At 39.7% G+C, this 20273-nt stretch overlaps 1 protein-coding gene across 2 annotated transcripts; it reads right to left on the reverse strand.

Annotated features, from left to right (window-relative positions):
* Positions 1 to 3276: 3276 nt before the first annotated feature.
* Positions 3277 to 19079, reverse strand: kif4 (kinesin family member 4). 2 transcript variants are annotated; one of them, XM_005749567.2, is made up of 31 exons: positions 18828 to 19079; positions 17902 to 18046; positions 17660 to 17774; positions 17287 to 17477; positions 17115 to 17204; positions 16831 to 16997; positions 15610 to 15704; positions 15350 to 15469; positions 14275 to 14450; positions 14082 to 14143; positions 13837 to 13969; positions 13584 to 13642; positions 13303 to 13408; positions 12939 to 13046; positions 12618 to 12794; positions 12251 to 12354; positions 12014 to 12158; positions 10811 to 10921; positions 10582 to 10665; positions 10334 to 10447; positions 10076 to 10231; positions 8855 to 8952; positions 7526 to 7655; positions 7222 to 7392; positions 7016 to 7135; positions 6825 to 6902; positions 6015 to 6116; positions 5769 to 5936; positions 5451 to 5564; positions 4710 to 4817; positions 3277 to 3691 (listed from the first exon to the last, which is right to left on the reverse strand). In XM_005749567.2, exons 2-31 carry the CDS (start codon positions 18022 to 18024, stop codon positions 3503 to 3505), a joined length of 3714 nt encoding a protein of 1237 aa, XP_005749624.1. In that variant the 5' UTR covers positions 18025 to 18046; positions 18828 to 19079; the 3' UTR covers positions 3277 to 3502. The 2 variants fall into 2 exon arrangements, with proteins under 2 accessions (XP_005749624.1, XP_013770489.1); XM_013915035.1 differs by having other exon boundaries at positions 5439 to 5564.
* Between the last annotated feature and the right edge of the window lie 1194 nt (positions 19080 to 20273).

A 20273-nucleotide genomic window follows, 5' to 3' on the forward strand; every position in this document is an offset into this window, starting at 1 on the left:
CCCGAGATATTGAAGCTCCTCCACTCGGGATGGAAACTTGTCCCGATGCAGAGTGGGCTGAGAACCATTGCCTCAGATTTTCAGGTGCTGATTTTCATTCCCACCACTTCACACTTGGCTGCGAACCACTCCAGCGTGAGTTGGAGGCCACCACCTGATAAAGCCAACAGAACAACATCATCTGCAAAAGGCAGAGATTAGATTCTGAGACCACCCAAGTGGAATCCTTCCACTACTTGGCTACACCTAGTAATTCTGTCCCTGGTGAAGTCCAACACCCACCGAGAACGAGTCTGACTTATTGCCGGCTATGTTGACCATGCTCTTGCAACAGTTGTGTAAGGATCAAATGGCTCATAGCAACTTCCACACCAGGCACCAACCACCTTGTGGCTGCAGCTCAGTGCAGCAGATTAAGCAATTTAACGTGGTCCATTAAGACTCAATGTCCCTTTGAATTGCTTTGACAGCTTTTCAAAGAGACGTTGAAGTAAAGAGTTGCCAGGGGAAAGAGTTGAAGATCTTGCAGACTGGGGCGTCTAGCGTTCTCAGCACACCCTCACTATGCATTTAGCCGCCACAGATCTGTTGAACAGAACATCAGAAATTAATCTATTTTAACAGTAGAGGATCATGTGATGTCTCCTGACATCTCATGAAAAAAATCAGAAAATTCTGAAATAATAATGTATAATTTTATTTAATTATAGTTATAATAATTTATGCTACCGTGCTCGCAGAGGTATTTCCATTCAGACAGACTGCAGAGAGCAGTTTTTTGCTCCTGTCCAGTCTTCCAAAATCCCAACTGCATAGTGCCAAATGTAGACGATGCTGTGTGCTGGTCGAATGCTGTGGGCCAGAAGAGGAAAGGGAGTGACGGCTGTACCACACACTTTTGACTGTGCACCCATCTGACAGCAGACGCTCTCTGCAGGTAGACAGGTGCACACTTCCACCCCTGAACCATGATTACCCCATGAGAAGTAACCTGAATTACAAGAAGTTGTATTCTGACATTTAGTGCCCTCTATTGGTGACCAGCATGCTGTGCACGAGAAAAAAACACAGGCCTCTGGCTCGGATTACCTTCCTGAGCTGAAACCATTATGTTTTCATGAGAGCAGGGAGCCATTACACTGAATGACACACTTCAACTTGTGCATTTTACTTGGACGTGTGATAAAGTTTCCATTCATAAACGTGACACCCGCTGCACACTACGAAGGACGCTGCCTTTAAAACTCATCGCCTCTTGTTTCTCAAAGTACTTCTCGCCTCGGTGTCCTCGACCCTCACGTCTGAATCCAATCAAATGGGAGAGACCTCTCATTTCCTTTTCATCCTTCTGTGTTATTGAGACAAAATGTCTTCTGTATTCATGAAGGGAGCCTTCATAACCCATCTCCCTGAGGCTTGATGAAATCTTTCTCCTCTTAAACTAGATGCGCCTCTTCGTGCTCATCCCCGTCTATTTATTTTCTTGCGTAAATCTGTAATTTAGTCCTCCGCCTCCGTGGCCTTTTCTGGTAAAGTGTTTTTGCACTAGCCTGAATGCTTTTTATCTGGGGGCAGGTAAAAAAAAGTCAAGCAGACTTTTCTGTTTAACAGTGATGCTTTGTCTTGTAATTCATTTGGCCTGGGAAGCAGCTGTCATGGCCAATAACATCCCATAAGAGCTTCTAGATCGGATGAAAATGTTCCAAGAGGAGAACTTTGAAGCACCTTATGAGACATTTAACTGTTAAATCGGTGATCTCCATGAAAAATTGTGCTGAACTTGGTTTTGTGCTGAAATTGGCTTTGGGATCAGTGGATATTCTCTTTGCAATTTGTTGCTTCTTTCCGTTCAGCTTGTGACAGTTTGCTTTTGGCATGTTCGTTTTACCCACTTTATAATCTTTACCAAGGAACATCCAGTTATCCAGACTTATTGTTCACCGCAGTTTCATCATCTGCCAGCTCATACTCAGATCCTCCACTGACGCTGTCATCGAGACTTTGTGTGTGCCCAAAGTAAAAACTACTATAAGTACCTAAAGATCTTTGATTAGTGTGATGTCATACTGAACGTGATTCAATATGACATTGTAGCCAAAAGCTGTTTTCACAAATCTTAAAATATGACTAGATTATTCAATTATTTTGGCTCAGAAAAAATGCAACAAGAAGATGAGTGTGGTATCTACATGTAGGTCAGATGGATCCTTTCATGATGTCTGGATCATCAAGTTACAGACCCCTGGGACAAATGTTTGCTAGTCCCTGCCCAGCTTGTTTTGATGATCAGACTTCTTTTCTGTCTTCAATAATCAGACATAACATGCAGGATTGTGGACACACGTGTCCTCAGAATAGCTCCAAATTGAGAGCATTGCACTTTAATGAGTCAATAAAAGCTCTAAAGTACCAGTCAGAGCCTTTTTTTTAAATATAACATTTATATTCTAATGTATGTTTTTGTGCTTGCACATGCACCTGTTGCTATCGTGTCTTCTTTTGTTTCCCCCCCCTTTCAGTGCTTCTTGACAGCTCCGCAGCGAGTGCTGAAAAGATAATGAAACAGAGCTCAGAGAGGTGAGTTATTGAGGATATCCTGAACTTCTGTCTGTAAGTGCTCCTGTTTTTGCTGCTGTTATCCACTGTTAGCTGCTATTAGTGAAACATTCTTTGAAGTAGCTCAAATAATGTTGGATTTAGACACTTAGTGAATAAACTCTCAAAACTGATCTGAGAATTGACTCAAACTGTTAATCCCAGGGGAAGTGTTGGTATATAACCAGTTGTTGTTTAGCTGTTGTCAGCTGTCCGGAGAGGGAGGGTCAATTATTTAATCTGCTGAAAATAAATGAGCATATCTGTGTTAAAAAGTCACAACTTGTCATCTATATGTTGGTCGTGGGACCAACATAAATTCTCAGAATTTGATTTGGAAGAATTTAATACATTCAGTACTCACACTGCTCAGCCGGGACATGATGTACATTTTCCAAAAGCATCAACTGAATACTGTTTTCCTGGTGAAACATTTATTTCATCTATCATTTACACTAATTTAACCTACACAACAACAAAACAAATCAGAAGTTCCACATTAATCCTACCAGAAGGATTCAAATAAATTATCTTTCAGTTACAAAAGAAAAAACATCAATTTGCTTTAAAAAAAGAAAAAGAATAAACTTCAAAACTTTATTCAGCGGATAGTACGCAGTAAAAAGGACTCAAATTTAATCCATAAGATGTTATGCACCTGTAGTGACAACCGGTTTAATGTGTTAGAAAAGTGAGTTTATTATCATTTGGGGGGATAAATGAGTCATGTACAGTTTGATCGTGTCATTGTGAATCATTGAGTGTTATTCACAGTTCTTTGATCAGCATCTACTGAAACTGAAGTGTCAATAGCTACTTTCAAGTAACACATTAGTCACATATAAACAGAAAGACTTAAACGCACGGACGACATTCATCTAAAAAACATTGACAGCTAGTGTCCAGATTAGGACTCCTCTCTGATTGGAGTGCATCCCGAGAAAAAACTGTTCTGGAAACTCGTCAGAAGTCGTTTCTTCTTCTTGAGGAAGCTGACTGTTGTTTTGTCCTCTTCATCATCGTTGTCCTCCTGCTCTTCCTCTGCCACCTTCAAGTCTGCGGTGGTGTGTCCCATATCTCCGATTTCTTTTAGCACCTAAAATAGTAAATGAGCACAACACTGTTAGCTGGTTATGCAACATGCAAGACATAAACAGTCTAAGTTTACTCTCGATTTTAAGTGTCAGGATATTTAAAAAAAAAAAAAAAAAAAAAAAAGTCTTCTTACTTAAATACAACCTCAGATGAACAACACCCAGTCATTTAACAAAGACAAAGAAAATCCAGAAGCCGTTTGTGGAAAACTGCAAAAATGCATCCCATGATTCAACAGTTTATAGAACCACCTTCTTTCCTGAATGACCTTATTAGCCTCTCACATCTGGTAGAGTATGAAGTAGCTCTCAGGTTTTTTAGTAGTTCCTCTGAGCACTGCACAGTCTTACTGTGGGATGGATTTGCTGGCATGTCCACTCCTGAGAAGACTGGCAACTGCCTTGAATATTTTCCAGGACTTCAGGTTGACCTTGTGACCCTTTCCAGATTGATGGGCAGCAACAATTGTTCTCCAAGATCATTGATGACGTCTCTCCTGCGTGTGCTAGCATACACCTGAATGACCAGAGCTGCAAACTGCCTAAACGTCTGCTTTCAGAGGAGCTCTCATCTACTGATAATCCAATAATCAACTCAATTTGATTATCAGCACCTGGATGCTACTTACACTCTTAATTCCTCTGGAAACTGTACAGGTGCACTTTTCACAAAAAACTTGGCATTTTGACTTTGCTAAAAAACAAACAAACAAACAAACAAAAAAAACCCCCAATAAGGTGCAGTATCCCACGTGTTCATCTCTCGTTGTAGTTAAATCATTTAGACCCTCTCAAGGATCAGATCCTCCCCCCCTTATCTTGATACTTAAAATCTTAGAACTGATGATTTATACGACTGTAGCAGTTTTTTCTCGCTGCAATTCTATATTTCTACAGTTGAGTTGCCCCATTGAATGAGAAAACTAATGTTAACTAATGTAACTGAGAAATATGTTTACATTCACTCACACGCAGCCTTGGTACAAAGTCCTGTGCATGCCAATCAACTCTTGTTCTTACCTTTTTTGTGGGAGTGCAAGACGGCGGCTTGAAGAACGTATTGTTGCCTGGACTGGAATCCTGAAGAGATAGAGAGTCTCGGGAAGTGCTTTCTGTGGAGCTTGCATCCTGAAATAATGAACAGTCCCAAATTCAGAACAATGCTCACTGATAGAAATATGCTGGGCAGTGAAAGCCAGACCTGACTACACAGAAACACACCTCTTAGGCTAACATTCACTTCAGTTCTGAGTCTTATTTTCACTTCTTAGGTTTTCAATCATTTTCATTATGAAACAACATGTTTATTGTATAATACACACTATAAAAATCCATCCCAGAAGGGTGCAGGAAATGGCCTGAAATTAAACTGACAACCAAACACTGTGGGGATCCAGTTTTACTCTTTCACTGCATTAAAAAAAATACATGTTGTTTCTAGTACATCAGGCCAGACTTCGGTGGCTGATCTCTAAACTCTTTGTGATGCAATTAATGAGTAAAACTGGAGCCCTGCAGCATATGAGCTGTTATTCTCTTCTAAAGCAGGTAGTAAAAGTTCATTTTAAGCACATTTTTCATACATGAAACTGGTGTGAAATCTGATTCTTATATATTTCTACCCCAAAAGCTAAGAGTGACTGCTATGCTTGTGCAGCTCTAAATCTGCACGGAAATCTTACATCTACACCAACAACCCATTATTTATCCCAAATTAAGAACAGGGAGCAAGAATGAGGAAAAACCTGCCTCAGCGGGCACCTGGTTATCCATATTTCGACACTTCTCGTGATCACATTGGCAGTTCTCCCCACATGTCATCTTCCCTTTGCGGCACCTGCACTGCTTGTTGCTGCAGCGACCTTTACACGCACACTAAAAGAAGAGAAACCAGGTTCATAGGCCTTCTATCCTGATGCAAACAGTTTCATTTCTGTTTTGGTCTGAAATATGTGACATTTTCAAAGAAATGACATGATGATAAGATGCACATGACTTGTTTTCACTGTGGACAGTCTGTTTCTATAAGATCAAGGAGTTCAATTCAAAAAAAGTGCCAGACTCCTCTTCCCGTCTTACCCCGGTTTGTTTCGGTTTCTTTGAGACTCTGCGTCCTCTCTCCTGTTTCTCAGGTCGCCACTCTTCCGTTTCCTCCTCGTTTTCGTCCTCGCTGGGTGACATCAGCTCTTCGATGTTGATGGTCGCATTCAGCTGCGCTTTAGCTGTGGTAAAGCGCCTTGATTTAGGCTACAGAGAAAGCACCATGTTATGTTCAAATAATCATAAATTGAAGCTACTTCAAGTAAATCTGCAAGAAAAACGTACCTTTGGAGGGATGTACTCAAACGAATCATCTGGGTTGTTTTCATTGTTGGTTTTAGGCACAAGGATTTTCTTCTCACTTGCCAGGTGCACCACTGAGAGTTTCTGCAGACACGGGCAGGTTTAGGTTAGTCATATAACTTAGGTGAAGAGAATTGCAATGCTTTTTTTTTGCTTTTCACTATTCAAACCTGCACTGCAGAACTTTTATTTCTTCCTTCTGGCAGTGAGTGAAATTACACAAATACTTTCTTTATGACAGGGTTTCTTTTCATCTAGGCAAACACTTTTTTCAACATTTCCAGCATACAGGTAGTAACTGTAGTCTACTCTGTCTCCACTGCAGCACTTAGCTCCCTCGTCAATAACAATCAAAGACTAGTATGATGCAAAATATGTAGAGATAAGGACATAATCAGGATTGCATGAACGTCTTTAGGGGGGCCTTAAATAATTCAACTTAATTTTATTTATAAAACATCAAAACAACAGTCACCTCAATGCGCTTTATATTGTAAGGAAAAACCCAACCATAGTAGAGAGAAAACCCGAGCAATCAGAAATTTCCCTTTTGAGCAAGCACTTGGCAACAGTGGGAAAGAAAAACTCCCTTTTTAACAGAAAGAAACCTCTGGCAGAGCCAGGCTCAGGGAGGGGCCGCCATCTGCTGCCATTGATTGCTTTAAAAAATTAATAAGAAAAAACACTCAGACTGCCATACTTAACTGGCTGAACAACTGGCTAGTCATGACAACAGAAATATAATGACATTGGAGGGGAAAAAAGAAGAAGAACAACAAAAAACACCATTACCCGTCTGTACTCTTCATTCTGCTCCACCAGTTTCTGGTTCTGCTCGCTTAATTCCCGTAGCTTTTCAAGCTCTTCCTCCTATAATGATATTACAACATAAGCTCTGGGCACAACTCTGCATTAATTAATTAAAACAAAGAAAGCTAAAGTTAATTAAACCACAAACGGCTGTAAAATCTGTCCAGACAAACCTGAACATTGAGGCGCTGCAGGAGCTCCTTCTCCTTTGAACTCTCCTTGATGGTTTGGTTTGTTTCGTCTGAATCTTCACCGATAGGTTTGTTCTGAAGCTGGTTAAGGAGGTAAAGAACCTGAAGAAACAAGGTAGAAAGGTAAATATATGGAGCTGCGACAGGTCAATATTTTTGAGTCTAAAGCGAGCCCATCTATGAAGCACCTTCTCTTGATGCCTCTGCTCGAGTTCAACCAGCTGCTGCTGGTGCTCCATGTCCATGGTGGACATGACATTTCTCTCTTCAGCCAGCATCTTCCTTAAATCTTGTGCATTTGCCTTTTCCTGTGTCACCTCGCTCTCCAGCTTGGCATGGGCTGTTTTAGCAGAAACCAACTTAAAAAAGAAAAAAATATTAGATTTTCTTTTCTAAAACCAAACACCATTAAGTGATTTGACTATTGTACAATTAAACAATTCAGTTATGGTCATGGAATATATGCATGCATTCTCATTTCATTTTATCTACCTCTGACATCAGGACCTTGAGGGCACACTTGGTCTCAACTATACTGGTGATGTTGTCTATGCGTTGCTTAAAACGTCCCTCGCTGTCTGCAGCGAGAACTTTCTGCTGCAGGTCCGCTATCTGGGCATTCCTGTGAAGGTGCAAATCACTCTGCAGATCTTATAAAACCTTTAACGTGTAGCATATACGCACAAAACAAACGCAAACAGCATTTTAGTCCAAATAAAACAAGCTTGTACATAGCTTCGTTAGCAGGATTTTGCTAATACAGCGGACCTTTTAGCTTGAGTACAGAACCTTTGGCCACAACTGCAACATGTGTGATGGTTTGTTCTGGAAAAACAGACTAAAAGAAAAATGAAGATACCGACTGTGGCTGAGAAACCAGAGAGAACCAAGTTACTGGTCGTTGACAACAATTACACGACTGACCTTCGCTATTTGCATGAACCAAGAAAAAGAAGTATATTAAACGTTTGCGAATTTATTGCAACATTAAAATGATAAAGTGACAGCTCACACATGTTGCATTTAAGTACAGTTATTACTAAAATTGCAACAACTGTACTTAAATGCAACATCAGATGTTTCTTTGCAGCTCTGAACCCTTGGTTTGGTGTAAGTTCGGCATAAACTGGACTCCAAACTCATCTTTTGCTAAAAGCTTGAGAGGCTTCAAGGAAAATCGAAAAACAAACAAACAAAAAAAAAACCCCTGAAATAATCAGTGAACAAATTCAGGGTTTTGGTTTTTTTTTAAACCGCTATTACTTATTACAGAGAGCATCTTAGAAATAGACAATTACGTTTTTTGTTTTTTTTTACATATAAAGGAAAAAAAAGGGCTGCTTGAAATAGTCATTAAATCACACAAACAGTTTGGACCACAGACAGTAAAAAATATGGATGTACTTTCAGGTTGGAAAAATTCAGCCAATGGGCAAGTGCCTAAAACCTGCATTCTTTGTGAAGGCCATCAGATGGCAGTAGTTGCAATTAGGCACATAGGCTTTTGGTCCTATAGAAGTCTATGAGAAATCAGCTTTCTGGCCTCACCTCTGTAAACACTTTGCTGCTAGGTTTATGTCCTCAGTTACTAACGACTTCTCAATCACAGGTCATTAGCCACTACAATGCTTTCAGACCCACCCCTCCTCGTCACTTTTGTAACCAAGATGACAGCAGCAAAGACGCTCATCTAAGAGGCCTCGAAACAGAATGAAGCCAGTGGAACTTATCAAACCAAAGGAAATGTCACGGCAGCTAGGTATTATACTGTCTGGTTTTGACAGACTGAGGTGTCTTGTTTGGCTGGTTTTCATGACTCACCTGAGGCCAATTTCTGTCTCCAGGTTCTCCACCTGTTTCGTCAGAGGGGTTTCCAGCGCCCCCTGGCTCTCCAGTTCAGATATGATCAGTGTCCGACGCTGCATGGAGAGATGACATAAAGTAAATGATTTAACCACATTTCTCTGCATCCATGTCACTTTAACTATTTTATTTAAAAAAGAAAACACTTAATTAGATTTATAGACAAACTCTGCTTTAATGGTCCCCAGAGGAATGTTTATAATTATAGCCAATCAGAGTTCACTGATAGATGATGGCTGTCTCTGCTGTAGCAGAGATGTTTACAGAGTTACTATTAAAACTAAGAGTTAAGTAAGTTGGTTTTGCATTTAACTCATGTAAATAAGTCACTGTGAATGGATCCAAAATGGACACGATGAGCTGGAAAATAACCACATCTAAATTGGATCTGGTCCTCATCCGGTCTGAATCTGTGGTTCTCATCTGTTCAGATGAGTTCAGTCTTTGAATTTCACACATTGTACCTTTCAAAATATTGTTTAACATCATTTAAAGGCCGATTTATTGAATGCTGCCTGCTGCAGTCTGAATTTAAAAGGTCACAAACATATTTAAGAATCATTCAGCCTCATCTGGAAGATCTCAACTGTGACAGACATTTTTCCATCATTGTGAGCGATTACAACACAACAAATGGTTGATTATTGATCAGCGTGTTACATGTTTAAACACTTACACAGCTCTGTTTCTATCTAGAGAAACAGAGTTAGACACTAAAGATTTTATCCTGAGGCGATTATAAATATACAGTGTAATGACAACTGTCTCTGTCCTTCTATCACTCATTTATTATTCAACTGCTCATCTTACTTAAAAAAAACTTTAGCAAACAAACGGCAAGCTAACGTGTTCTTGAGATTTCAGCGTGTGTAAAAATGTAAACTTCTGTAGCTTAATTGGCTCCACTCTGATCTTTGATAGCCACTTTGTGAATGAGGATATTAAACAGTGTCAGACAGCTGGTTCAGGTGTAGCCAGAGGGCAGAGTCAGAGAGAAACACCAAAGTTTGCAAAAGAAAGCCCGTCAAAGAGTCCGTTTCCACAGTAACCAGCTTAGATCTTAAACCCAGCTAATCCCAGGGTTATCAAACTCAGTGTTGTTAGCCAAACCTGGCACTGAAACAGGGCCCTGCTGCATGTTTCGTTTTCTGTAACAACTGTACAGATGTGTCAGCTCACCCTGATTTTGGGAGCCGGCCTCTCCCCAGCCTCCAGCTGCTGTTTGAGGTGGTTGATCTCCTGAGCCAAAACCTTCCTGTCCTCCAGAAGATCATTGAGATGGCGCCGGGCCTCCTCCGTGCTAACCATCACCTCCACCTCGTTGAGAAACCATGTCTGATGACAGAAAAGGAAAACGGTTCATATTGTGAAACTTTAAGTCCGAGTTATCTCCAACACAAAATATTTGACCATTTCTCAAGAATCATGTTTTTCTACCTTCACTCTCGCAGCTGCTCCCTCCATGCCTTTGTTCTGGGCATCTTTGCGCTTCTCTGCTACCTCACTTCTCTTCTGTAGAGCATCTTTTAATCTCTTGTTTGCAGCTGCAGCCTTTAAGCAAAAAAAAAAAAAAAGAGCACCTCATAAACAGCTACAAACCTTTTCCAGTGATTCTTCAACCCTATGAACACAAAAATTTCAAATGGTAAAAAACAAACAAACTGTGCAACAGTGAATGGCCACACCTCTTCGGTTTTACGACGCAGGACGTTGGCTTGTTTCTGAAAATCTCTCTCCAGTTTAAGCAGCTCATACTGCCGTTTACGATCCTGCAAAAAAAAACAAACAAAATAAATGGATTACAGAAGTCAAAGAACCTCCAGAATAAACAGGTTTTTGACAAGAAAAGGCTAGAGAGTGCAACAACTGAAGTCATCCCTCTTATGTCTCCATAAGAGTCTTATCTCTACTCACCTTCTCCTTCAGCTGCAGTACCTCCCTGTCCTTTTTGTTCTTCCACTGCCTGAATTTCTCAGAGTCCTCTCTCATCTGCCGCATTAGCTGTGTACGTTGGGTCTTCATAGCCTGTGAGAACACAGCGACATTTGAAACTTGTGTCTGTAGTAGTCAAACGCTTTAAAGAAAAACAAAGCTCAGAGTACACGCGATGACGCCATGTGACAAAAGGTTTCTGTACTGCATGCTCACAAAGTGCCATATAATGCAGAAGAGAAATATGTTACTGAACAAAGATAATAGATAAACTATTACATCTATTACTGAGGCTGCTTGATGATCCAAAAATGACTCATCAGTTACATGGTGGCTCTCATCACATTGACTTAATTAGTTTCTGACTATAAAAACAATATCTGAAAACTCTGCCAGAGATTTTTAATATAAACAAAAACTATAATTGTCTGATATGGAGATACGATCACAGGCTTTCGTGTGTGATCTGCAGACAAATCAGCTGCAGGCAGCAGTTAACGATCCTTCCAAAGGTTCACAACTTGTGATCTTGTTACAATTTTAGCTTTCACTAGACAGAAAGAGAGCCTTTGTTCATCAAGACTTGTCATCATGGCTGAAGCCAAATAAACTGTTTGTTAGTTTGCGATTTTATGAAGGAAAAAGTAATTTAAGAAGAAGAAGAAGAAGGAAAAAAAGCTGCTCTAAAGTATTTCTCCCATTAAAAATAGCCAACATATTATAAACACAAAAACGGTAAAGAAGGAGATCAAATTTTTAAAAACGAAAAGAAAGAGGTAAGTATGACATAAAGCAATTCTAAACCTAAAATAAAAGCATGTATTGTATAACAGGCCAGTTGAGATTTGGATTGGTATCACAAGAGCTTTGTAATGAAAACGAATCTAAAGAAATTTAAAAAATCAAAAAAAAAAAAAATCAAAAAAAAAATCAACCATCTTGTTTTCATAATCCCTTAAAGCCAAAAAGCATAATTAGAAATAAGATTTAACTAATAGCCCAGCCCTACACCCTGCTTTTACAGGACTCAGTGTTAGATTAAGCATCTCAGCTGTGGTTTATATCACAATTCCCAACTGTGTTGTTTTGTCTCGTACTTCAATTTAAAGATCAGTTTAAAAAACAAAACAAAACCCATGCCACACAAAATATTCAACACACCGTTAAAGGAAAATAAACCGTTACCTGTATTTCCTCCATGAGCTTGCTAACTTTCTGAACAGACGACTCTTTGAGTTTCAACAGTTTGGACTGCTCGAGAAGTTTCTTCTTCATGTCTACCAGCTGGCTCTCAAGCTCCTGCAGTCTCTTCCTCCGTTGCTCGCTGAGCCTGGGCGAGGATGGTGGAGTCAAGTCAGGTCAAGTATAAGAACCTGCACGTATATTACAACAAGCACCAAAACAAAGAAAGAGCTTTCCTACTTAGCCTGGTTGGTGTCTTTCTTTGCAGACTGAAGGGCCAAAACGAGTTCCTCTTTCTCCTTCTGCAGTGAATCCACAGCAGACTGTAGAGTTTGTACATTTTTCTGGAAGAGAGTCCAAAAGATCAAAATGTGTCTACCGTTTCATGATATTTTGAAATATGGCTTACACGTATTTGCACTACACTTTGAGATCTGTGTATGTGACAGCCTCTACTAATAAAACCATTTAGAATTTGTTATTCAAGTGGAAACGTCTGCAAAGTTTAAAAATGGCAATAATAAACTGTGACTTGGCAGTCAATAACACCTCTCTTAAACTTGTCTACTGTAGTGAGATGACAGTTAAGTGACTCTGTAATGCTGACCTGGTGCTCAGATTGCATCGGCTCCAGCTGGCTGTCATTTTGGCACATTTTTTTAACAAATGCTTCTTTCAGGCTTAAGACTTTGTTAAGCTCAATCAGCTCCTTGGAGAGCTGGGCTTGCCGCAATGCATGATGGGCTGTGAAGGCTTCTGGGGAGTCCTTTAGGGCAGTGGCATCCTATTTGGAGAGTATTAGAGTTGGAAAACATCTAAAATTACATCTGGTTCAGTCTTCAGTCAAGTTAGTTTGGGCAAGATAAAAGAAATGTGATGCTCCGCTACTCGTGGAAGATACGTTAAGAAAACAAAACTGAAAACATACTGATGGGGATCCCTCTGGTGAACATTTATTGCCATTCCCAGACACTTCAGGTAAATCCTCTCCTGCAGCCACTGCATCAATGGAGGCGGCGATGCCCGCACTCTCATTCTGACAAAGCAAACAAGGAGTAAACCATAACATTCAAGAAGAATATTCAAATTTAATAGTGGAAAAATTGAAGAATTGCAAAATAGTTTAATAACACAGCAGCAAAAGAAAGTTGTCATCAAATTTATTTAACCCATTTCTTTCTATATTTAACATCAGGCAAAGCTCTCTATTTAAAAAAGAAGCACCAATTTACTCTATTATTACTTGACTTATATTTCTTGGACTGGATTGTAATGTAAGAAGACATCCATACTTTGAGCTCCAAGATGATGTTTTGCAGATTCTTCATCACTTCAACATTCTCCTTGAGCTCCTGGTCCTCCAGCGTTTTCATCACTTTCTCCAGATCTACAGTACATCTGAAAAACCATCGGACATCAATGTGACTCAGTGGATTTGTCGACAAGCTGAAATCCTGAGTCAAATTAAAAAATGAAACTGCTTTTTGTAGGAACAGATTTCAGCACAGCTATTGTTAAAGCTTTTTGAGACCTCTTCTAAAGCTTTGCTGGCTTTTTGCTTTTGCAAACTCACGCTGCATGGTGCCGCAGTTGCTCCAGCTTGCTTTGCAGTTTCTCATTTGCTTGCTCTGTCTACAAAATAAAACAAACGGCATATAAAAACTATGATGATGCAAAACAGTGGAAATGTAAGAAAGAAACTAAGGTCAAAAGATCAACTGTAAATAATTTGCAACTGTTCTTGTTTGTGTCAAATCCAATCCTTTTGTTTTCATCAGCAGTAATAATTTCCTCTTTAGACAGGATGCTGCTGTGACCAGGCTCACCATAATGATCTTCTCAAACATGTGGGCCGTCTGTCCAGCTGCCTCACTCAGCTCTCTGCTCAGTTTATTGTTCTCATCCCGCAGAGCGCGGTTTCGTTCCAGCAGTTTAGTCACGTTCTCTGCACTCTCTGACCTGCAACAGGGGCAACTATTATGGCCTTTTGCTTTATGGGTGATGTTTATCCTGGCTGCATTTATTTGGCATCCTCTTTGAACCCTGAGGTTTACTGAGAAAGTTGTCTTACCCAGAGAGCACCGGAGCTACTCCTCCACGTGCATGAAGTAGCATCACCTGCAGCTCTTGGACCTACACCAGGGTACCATTGAAAACATTTGGAACATGCTTTAATCTTTTTCAAACTAAACCACTCAATGAAAAACTGCAACACTAGTAATTTGAGTGCTGATGATAATGAGGGCCAACACCCATTTTTGCACCTGTTGTTTCAAGCGGTTCATTTCTGCAGCTCTGGGGTCGATGTTGACAACTGGTTTATTTTTAATCTTGCGAGCTCTGTCAGCATATCGCAGCGTGTTGATGGTTTCCTCCATGTTGGAGTCTGCAGGACTGACGCAAGCAATCATCAAAGTGTGGCTGTTGCCTCCCAGAGAATCTGAGGACAAACACACATATACATGTATATGTTTACAGGGGTGCAGTTAAGTTCTACAATGCATTGTTACCACTTTGAACACCCGTAGCTTTTCTCCCTCAAATAAATAAAAACCTAAGCTTAATGCAAATCCTGTTCAAGGAGTCTGAAGATGTTTCAGTTTTTCATGGTAATGGAAGTGAAACAAGCAGGAAAAAAGAAAATACCACATACTACAAGCCCTACCATAGAAAGGCATAATGTTTGTGTCTGCTGAAAGTAGAAGCGGGCCTATGTGACAACATCTTATGATCATCTCAGTCATACAGGTCTTTCTGGAAGTAGAATGGCAGCCTCCACTTGCTGTTCAAACCTTGTTTGCAGAATGCAGCCATTCAGAACATAGCTGGCTTAAAGGCCTCATATGAAAGGGACCTTAAAAGTCTTGTTTCAGACAGTGGAAGAATCGAGGAATCACACCAAAGTCTGGTATAAGCTAAATAAGAATGATTTAAAACGGAATTATCGACTCCAGCAGAGTCCACAAATACAACTTTAAAGGAATCAGGACAAAATATATGACAGATTTAAAATGTTTTAATAAAATTGGTTTTGCTAGAGAATATAATGAGCAAAACAAAGAAACACTTTAAAAAAGAAAAAGAAAAGGGCAGCACTTATCCAGTTTAACTCAAATTAAATTCATGTTTGTGAATTATGAGTCTTATTTCTTGCATTTTTCTTCAAATTCAAGATTAAAGGTAAATAAAAACACCACCAATCCTGGACTCCAGGCATCTAAGCCTTCTGAAAACCTAAATAAAACCCTGACTGACTTTGAAAATCCTCACAGTGAGAATGTATCCATGTCTGACCTAATGACCATAATGTAACATCTGGCCATCTACATCAAAGCTTACCTTGCAGCAGGCGGGTGAGCTTAGAGTCTCTGTAAGGAACAAAGGTGTTTTTCTTGCTTTCATCCCCCAAAGCACTGATCACATTTCCCAAAGACAAAAGGCCACGATTGATGCTGATACCTGCACATAAATATGGACGGCATGACCAGAAGTACTGTTATTAAACACAGAAATGTAGCTTAATACACCTTACATAGCAGCACATGTCTCCGTGATAATCGCACATTAAAGGCTTACAACTTTTAACTGATCTTGGTTACCTTCCTTTAAACGATCTCCTTCTGCTTTGGTTTTCTTTTGTCTCTCGGATCCAGCCAGATCCACAAGATGCAACTTTGAAACAACTGAATCAGCCCTGAAACAAAGGATTGTACAAATATTCAGACTGCAGTAGGCAATATTTTGGAAATGCCTGTTGGGTGTTGTAGAATGGGGACGTACACAAACACACTAACCCAGTTTAAGGGAAAATATTATAGTAGCTTACAAAAGAGAAACACTGAAATTCTGGACCCACCCTCTGTGTAAATCAACAATTTAGCTGATACAATGTATCTAAAAAGTATTCACAGCGCTTCACTTGTTCCACATTTTGTCATGTTACAGTCTTATTCGAACATGGATTCATTTTTCACCTCAAAATTCAACAAACAAACACCTTATAATGACATTAAAAAACAAGAATATTTGCTGTTAGTTTTAGGTTGTGGTGGTGCCTTCTGTGGTCCTTTTGGTGTTGCTGAGCTGGTGAGTGGATTAGGTTGGTTTTTTTTTTTTTAAAGAATGGACTAGATTGTTGATTCAGCAACTTCATACATTTTCTCTCTTTGTCTGATGTATTCATTATGTTTTTATCAGGCTAATGGTGGCCTCCCTTGCTTGCACCAGCCTCTCATTGGACCTCTATTCAGAGTTTCAGTGAAAAACCAACAAATGTAAGTTCAACAATTGGAATCAACTCCAGATCTTTTATCTGCCTAATCTCTTAATGAGGCAACAAGCAACACCCAGTCATGAAGCAGCTTGTCCAGTTTCTTTTGACACTTTGACAGTGGGGCATTATGTACAAAAACAACTTTAATTACTAAGCAGTTCATACAGTTCTTTCATAATACCCCTTGAAATAGAACCAAATGCCTCATGTTGAGGATTACATTTAAAAAAAAAAAAAACCCGCTGTGGTGACGTACAAAGGCAAAATAACAGAAACATAGTGTCCAAAGCCGGTTCCAGTAAATCAAAAATTGACAATATAATAAAAACAAAGTTTTTACTGGACAAATGTTAAATTAAAACTGTAACATTTAGAGCAATTCTATAACAAATACCCATAACAGGAATATGAAAATGTACAGAATTCAAATGACTGTCACCTTATATCTGAGCACTGTGAGCAGGTAATTCTGTGTCTATATCAGAAAAAAATGTTTGGACAATAAGATGAAACATGTTTTATCAAGGAAAAAGGCAGCCAAACTGACTTATCTGTCCCTCTGCGCTGTTCCAGTGTGATGGTGAAGATAGCATGGGAACGTGAAGAGGCAGCATTCATGGCTGTGGAGCCCACGGTACGAGCAGAGTTTCCAAGCTCCAGACAGCTCACCATCTCAGGGGCAGAAAATACCTGCTTCTCAGTTAAGCCGACAATCTGGAAAGCAGGACATTTTTAATAAAAGTTCAACTAAAGATGGAGAAAAATGCACATATGTGGTTCAGGTGGGCTGTCAAAAAATGTGAATTTGCTTTTAACATACGAGTCACTCACCTTGATGCCTTCTTTAGGATCTTCCCGAATGCTGATAGCAGGTTTGTCTTTGGATGAACACAGCAAGTCTAATATTTCTTCATTATAAATCTACAATCAAAAGAAAACCTTAACTACTTTACTTTAAAGGGCTATTGTACATACACACCACAGACCAAAAACATTCACCAACCTCCAGGTAAGACACTGCCAGACAGAATTCACAGTCTGTCCTTTGCTCCTTTTCTGCAAAGATGCACCTGATAACTCGAGGAATGACTCCAACAGATGGCTCGTTTTCTTGAGCCGTTGTATAGGTTCCTCCCATCGAAAAGGTCTTTCCAGATCCCGTCTGTCCATAGGCAAGAACTGTGGCATGGTAGCCTACAGTAACAATAACATCACATGATGGATGGAGCATAATTAGCTGCAAAATTATTCAATAGATTTAAAGGAATACAAAAAATAAACACAGCTATTTTATTTTTCGAGCCTACATAATCACGTCTCAGGAAGAAGATTAAATCTTAAGACATTCACTTAAAAAGCATCAAGTTAAAAGCTACCTTTGAAAAGCCCAGACAATAAAGGGGAAACCGCTGTACTGAAGACTTCTTCTTGTTCAGCAGTGGGCTCAAATACATAATCATAAGTGAATGCCTTCTCTGTGCCAACAATCACCTGAAACCAAACAAACATGCAGCAGTTTTTACACACAACATGCAATGTAAGTACAAAACGAAAACACAGTGTAGTTTGATTTTGATATATTGTGAGGCATGCCTGTGAAAGAAAGGCAGTTGAGCACCTGTGGCTCCCCAGGGACGAAAGTGAGGCAGGACTGACATCCCTCGTTGATTTCTTTTGGTACTAGTGGGCGACATCGTAAGGCAACTCGCACTGGAATGACCTTCTCATCCTCGTTTGTCATGGTGCAATATTCCAATGAATAACTGCAAAACAACAAAATGAAGGGATTACCAAAAAAAGCTGGGCACTAATGTGATTAAAAGGCATGTTACTATATATTTGCAGAACAAATATGTTTAAAAAAACTTTATAATTTGTACAAAATAAAAAAGTGCTGAGTACTCAATATTAAGGCAGGTGGTGTAATAGGGACTCCCTGTATGTTCAAATATAAGACTTTACTTTTGCTAGACAATTTGACAGACCAAAAAAACGTCATGGAAATAAAACAGAAATCTCTTCTGATAGTTTACGGTTACACACTTTATATGGCTGAGTGTCAAACATTTATGCGGTTGTCTTTTTTTTTTACATAAGTGCTTATTTGTGAAAATGACTTAATAAAACAATGGGTGGTGTCAGTATCTAAAAAAATTGCTCCATTATTGACTTCCTATGTTGCGACTCCGTGATCAGTCTCTGTGCACCACAGCTTTCAGCCCTTCTGGAGATGAATCGGAACAAAACAGAGCTGTGCAATGAGTCATGACTCCCTGTCCTGGTGGAAATCTACCATTTTCCACGGAGGGGGTTGTATCGTTGACGATAAATTTTAACTGTTTGTCTGGAGGACACAAACAGCAGCCATACTTTAAGTCCACTCGAGCAATTCACATTTCATAGTTAGCGGTGCTACTTTTCCAGAACAGAAAGCACTACCAAAAATGCATCAAGATGACTGTTAATTAGCTCAGCTGAAACCAGCGACAGCTTAACCGTAGCTAACTAGCGGGAGTTATCAGCGAACATTGACATTAACGTTACCTTCACACGTTTCCTCCAGAGCCAGTGTTTAATTAAGTATCGCGAAAACTACATTCGTTGGTTCTGCCTGATAGACGCTCTCAAATAAACATTAAGCCTTAAATATATCAAATTATTAACGCTAACTTCCTCGACTTTTTAAATTTTACTCAAGTACTTAGTCAGGTCCCTAAGAGGAGTTGTTACTGCCCGCCACTTTCAAACACTCAGCTCCGCCTCCTGTTTCTTCTTCTACTTGTAATTTTACTGCAGAGTCAATGCAGAAACGCACCGCTACCGACCTCTACAGGATAAACGGAAGAGTACAGCGTTAGTACGTTGTTCTGTGTTATCCGTTACACCCTTTCTCCTCAATGTTTCTGAACTTCGAAATATACTTGAAGGTGCGATTAGTAAATGAAATCCCTACTTGATATTTAAATAGCCATACTTAAAAGTAATTAACCACAGACACAGTGAGGAAAGCACTAGAGTTTTACTGTCCAGGCAACAAAACGAAACTCAGTAGCTAAGGTAGAGATGCCAGGATTAATAAACACAAATAAATAAATGAACAAAAGAATGAAAGCGCAAGAGGGGACTATTTGTTTTTTCAAAAAGACAGGAGGAATATAAGGAGAGATGGGTGAGTGACATAATGCCCCACTCGATGAGATGAGTTTTTCAGCCTACAATGGAGAAATGGGGGAGTGACTCTTGTCTGCTGGCTGGAAGAGAAAGGTCATTACGCTGGGAGCCAGAGGGGGAAAACAGCTGAGTCCAGATAAAACGATGATGACAAGGTTTCTGCAGGGAAGACAGAGCTAAGCTGACAATAAGAGCAGCAAAAACTGGGGCACAGATTCACATTGCATTTATGTGTTTCTGATAATATGCAGTAACGTATCATTTTATGACAGTAACCAGTCCAACCAAACACATCAAGGAAATTTATTGAATGAATGGGACAAGTGAGCACATAATTGGACCATATGCAAACTTTGACCTCTGTCAATACTTGGAACTCCTTGGGAGAAGCATAAGCGCCAATAGAGCTTATCCTCACCAGCCAACACAGATGTCTGACTCAGCCCCACCCCTCCTCTGACTCAAGCTCTTGACCTCATATCACATTTTTGCAGTGTGATTAAATGAAATATAATAACACATATCAACCACGGGCATGTCCTATATTCATCCTAAGAATTAGCCACTATCCTGCCATTTCTAAAACCCTACAGTTACGACACACTGACAGTGCTATGAAATAGAGGTATTTTGCAATTGCTCACCATTAAGTGATTGTTTTGCTATTGAGTCGTTTGTCACAATATGTTGAAGGAGATTTGAGAACCAATGAATCCTTACTATTGATTTAAAAAACCAGAAAACCCTGGTGTTGCCCCTATACCTAACTCCATGCTTATGTGAATCATGTTCATCATCATGTCTCCTCTCAGCTGTGAT

Source organism: Pundamilia nyererei, unplaced genomic scaffold (genome assembly GCF_000239375.1).
Source record: "Pundamilia nyererei isolate P.nyererei 1_Seehausen unplaced genomic scaffold, PunNye1.0 scaffold00249, whole genome shotgun sequence".
Taxonomy (NCBI): domain Eukaryota; kingdom Metazoa; phylum Chordata; class Actinopteri; order Cichliformes; family Cichlidae; genus Pundamilia; species Pundamilia nyererei.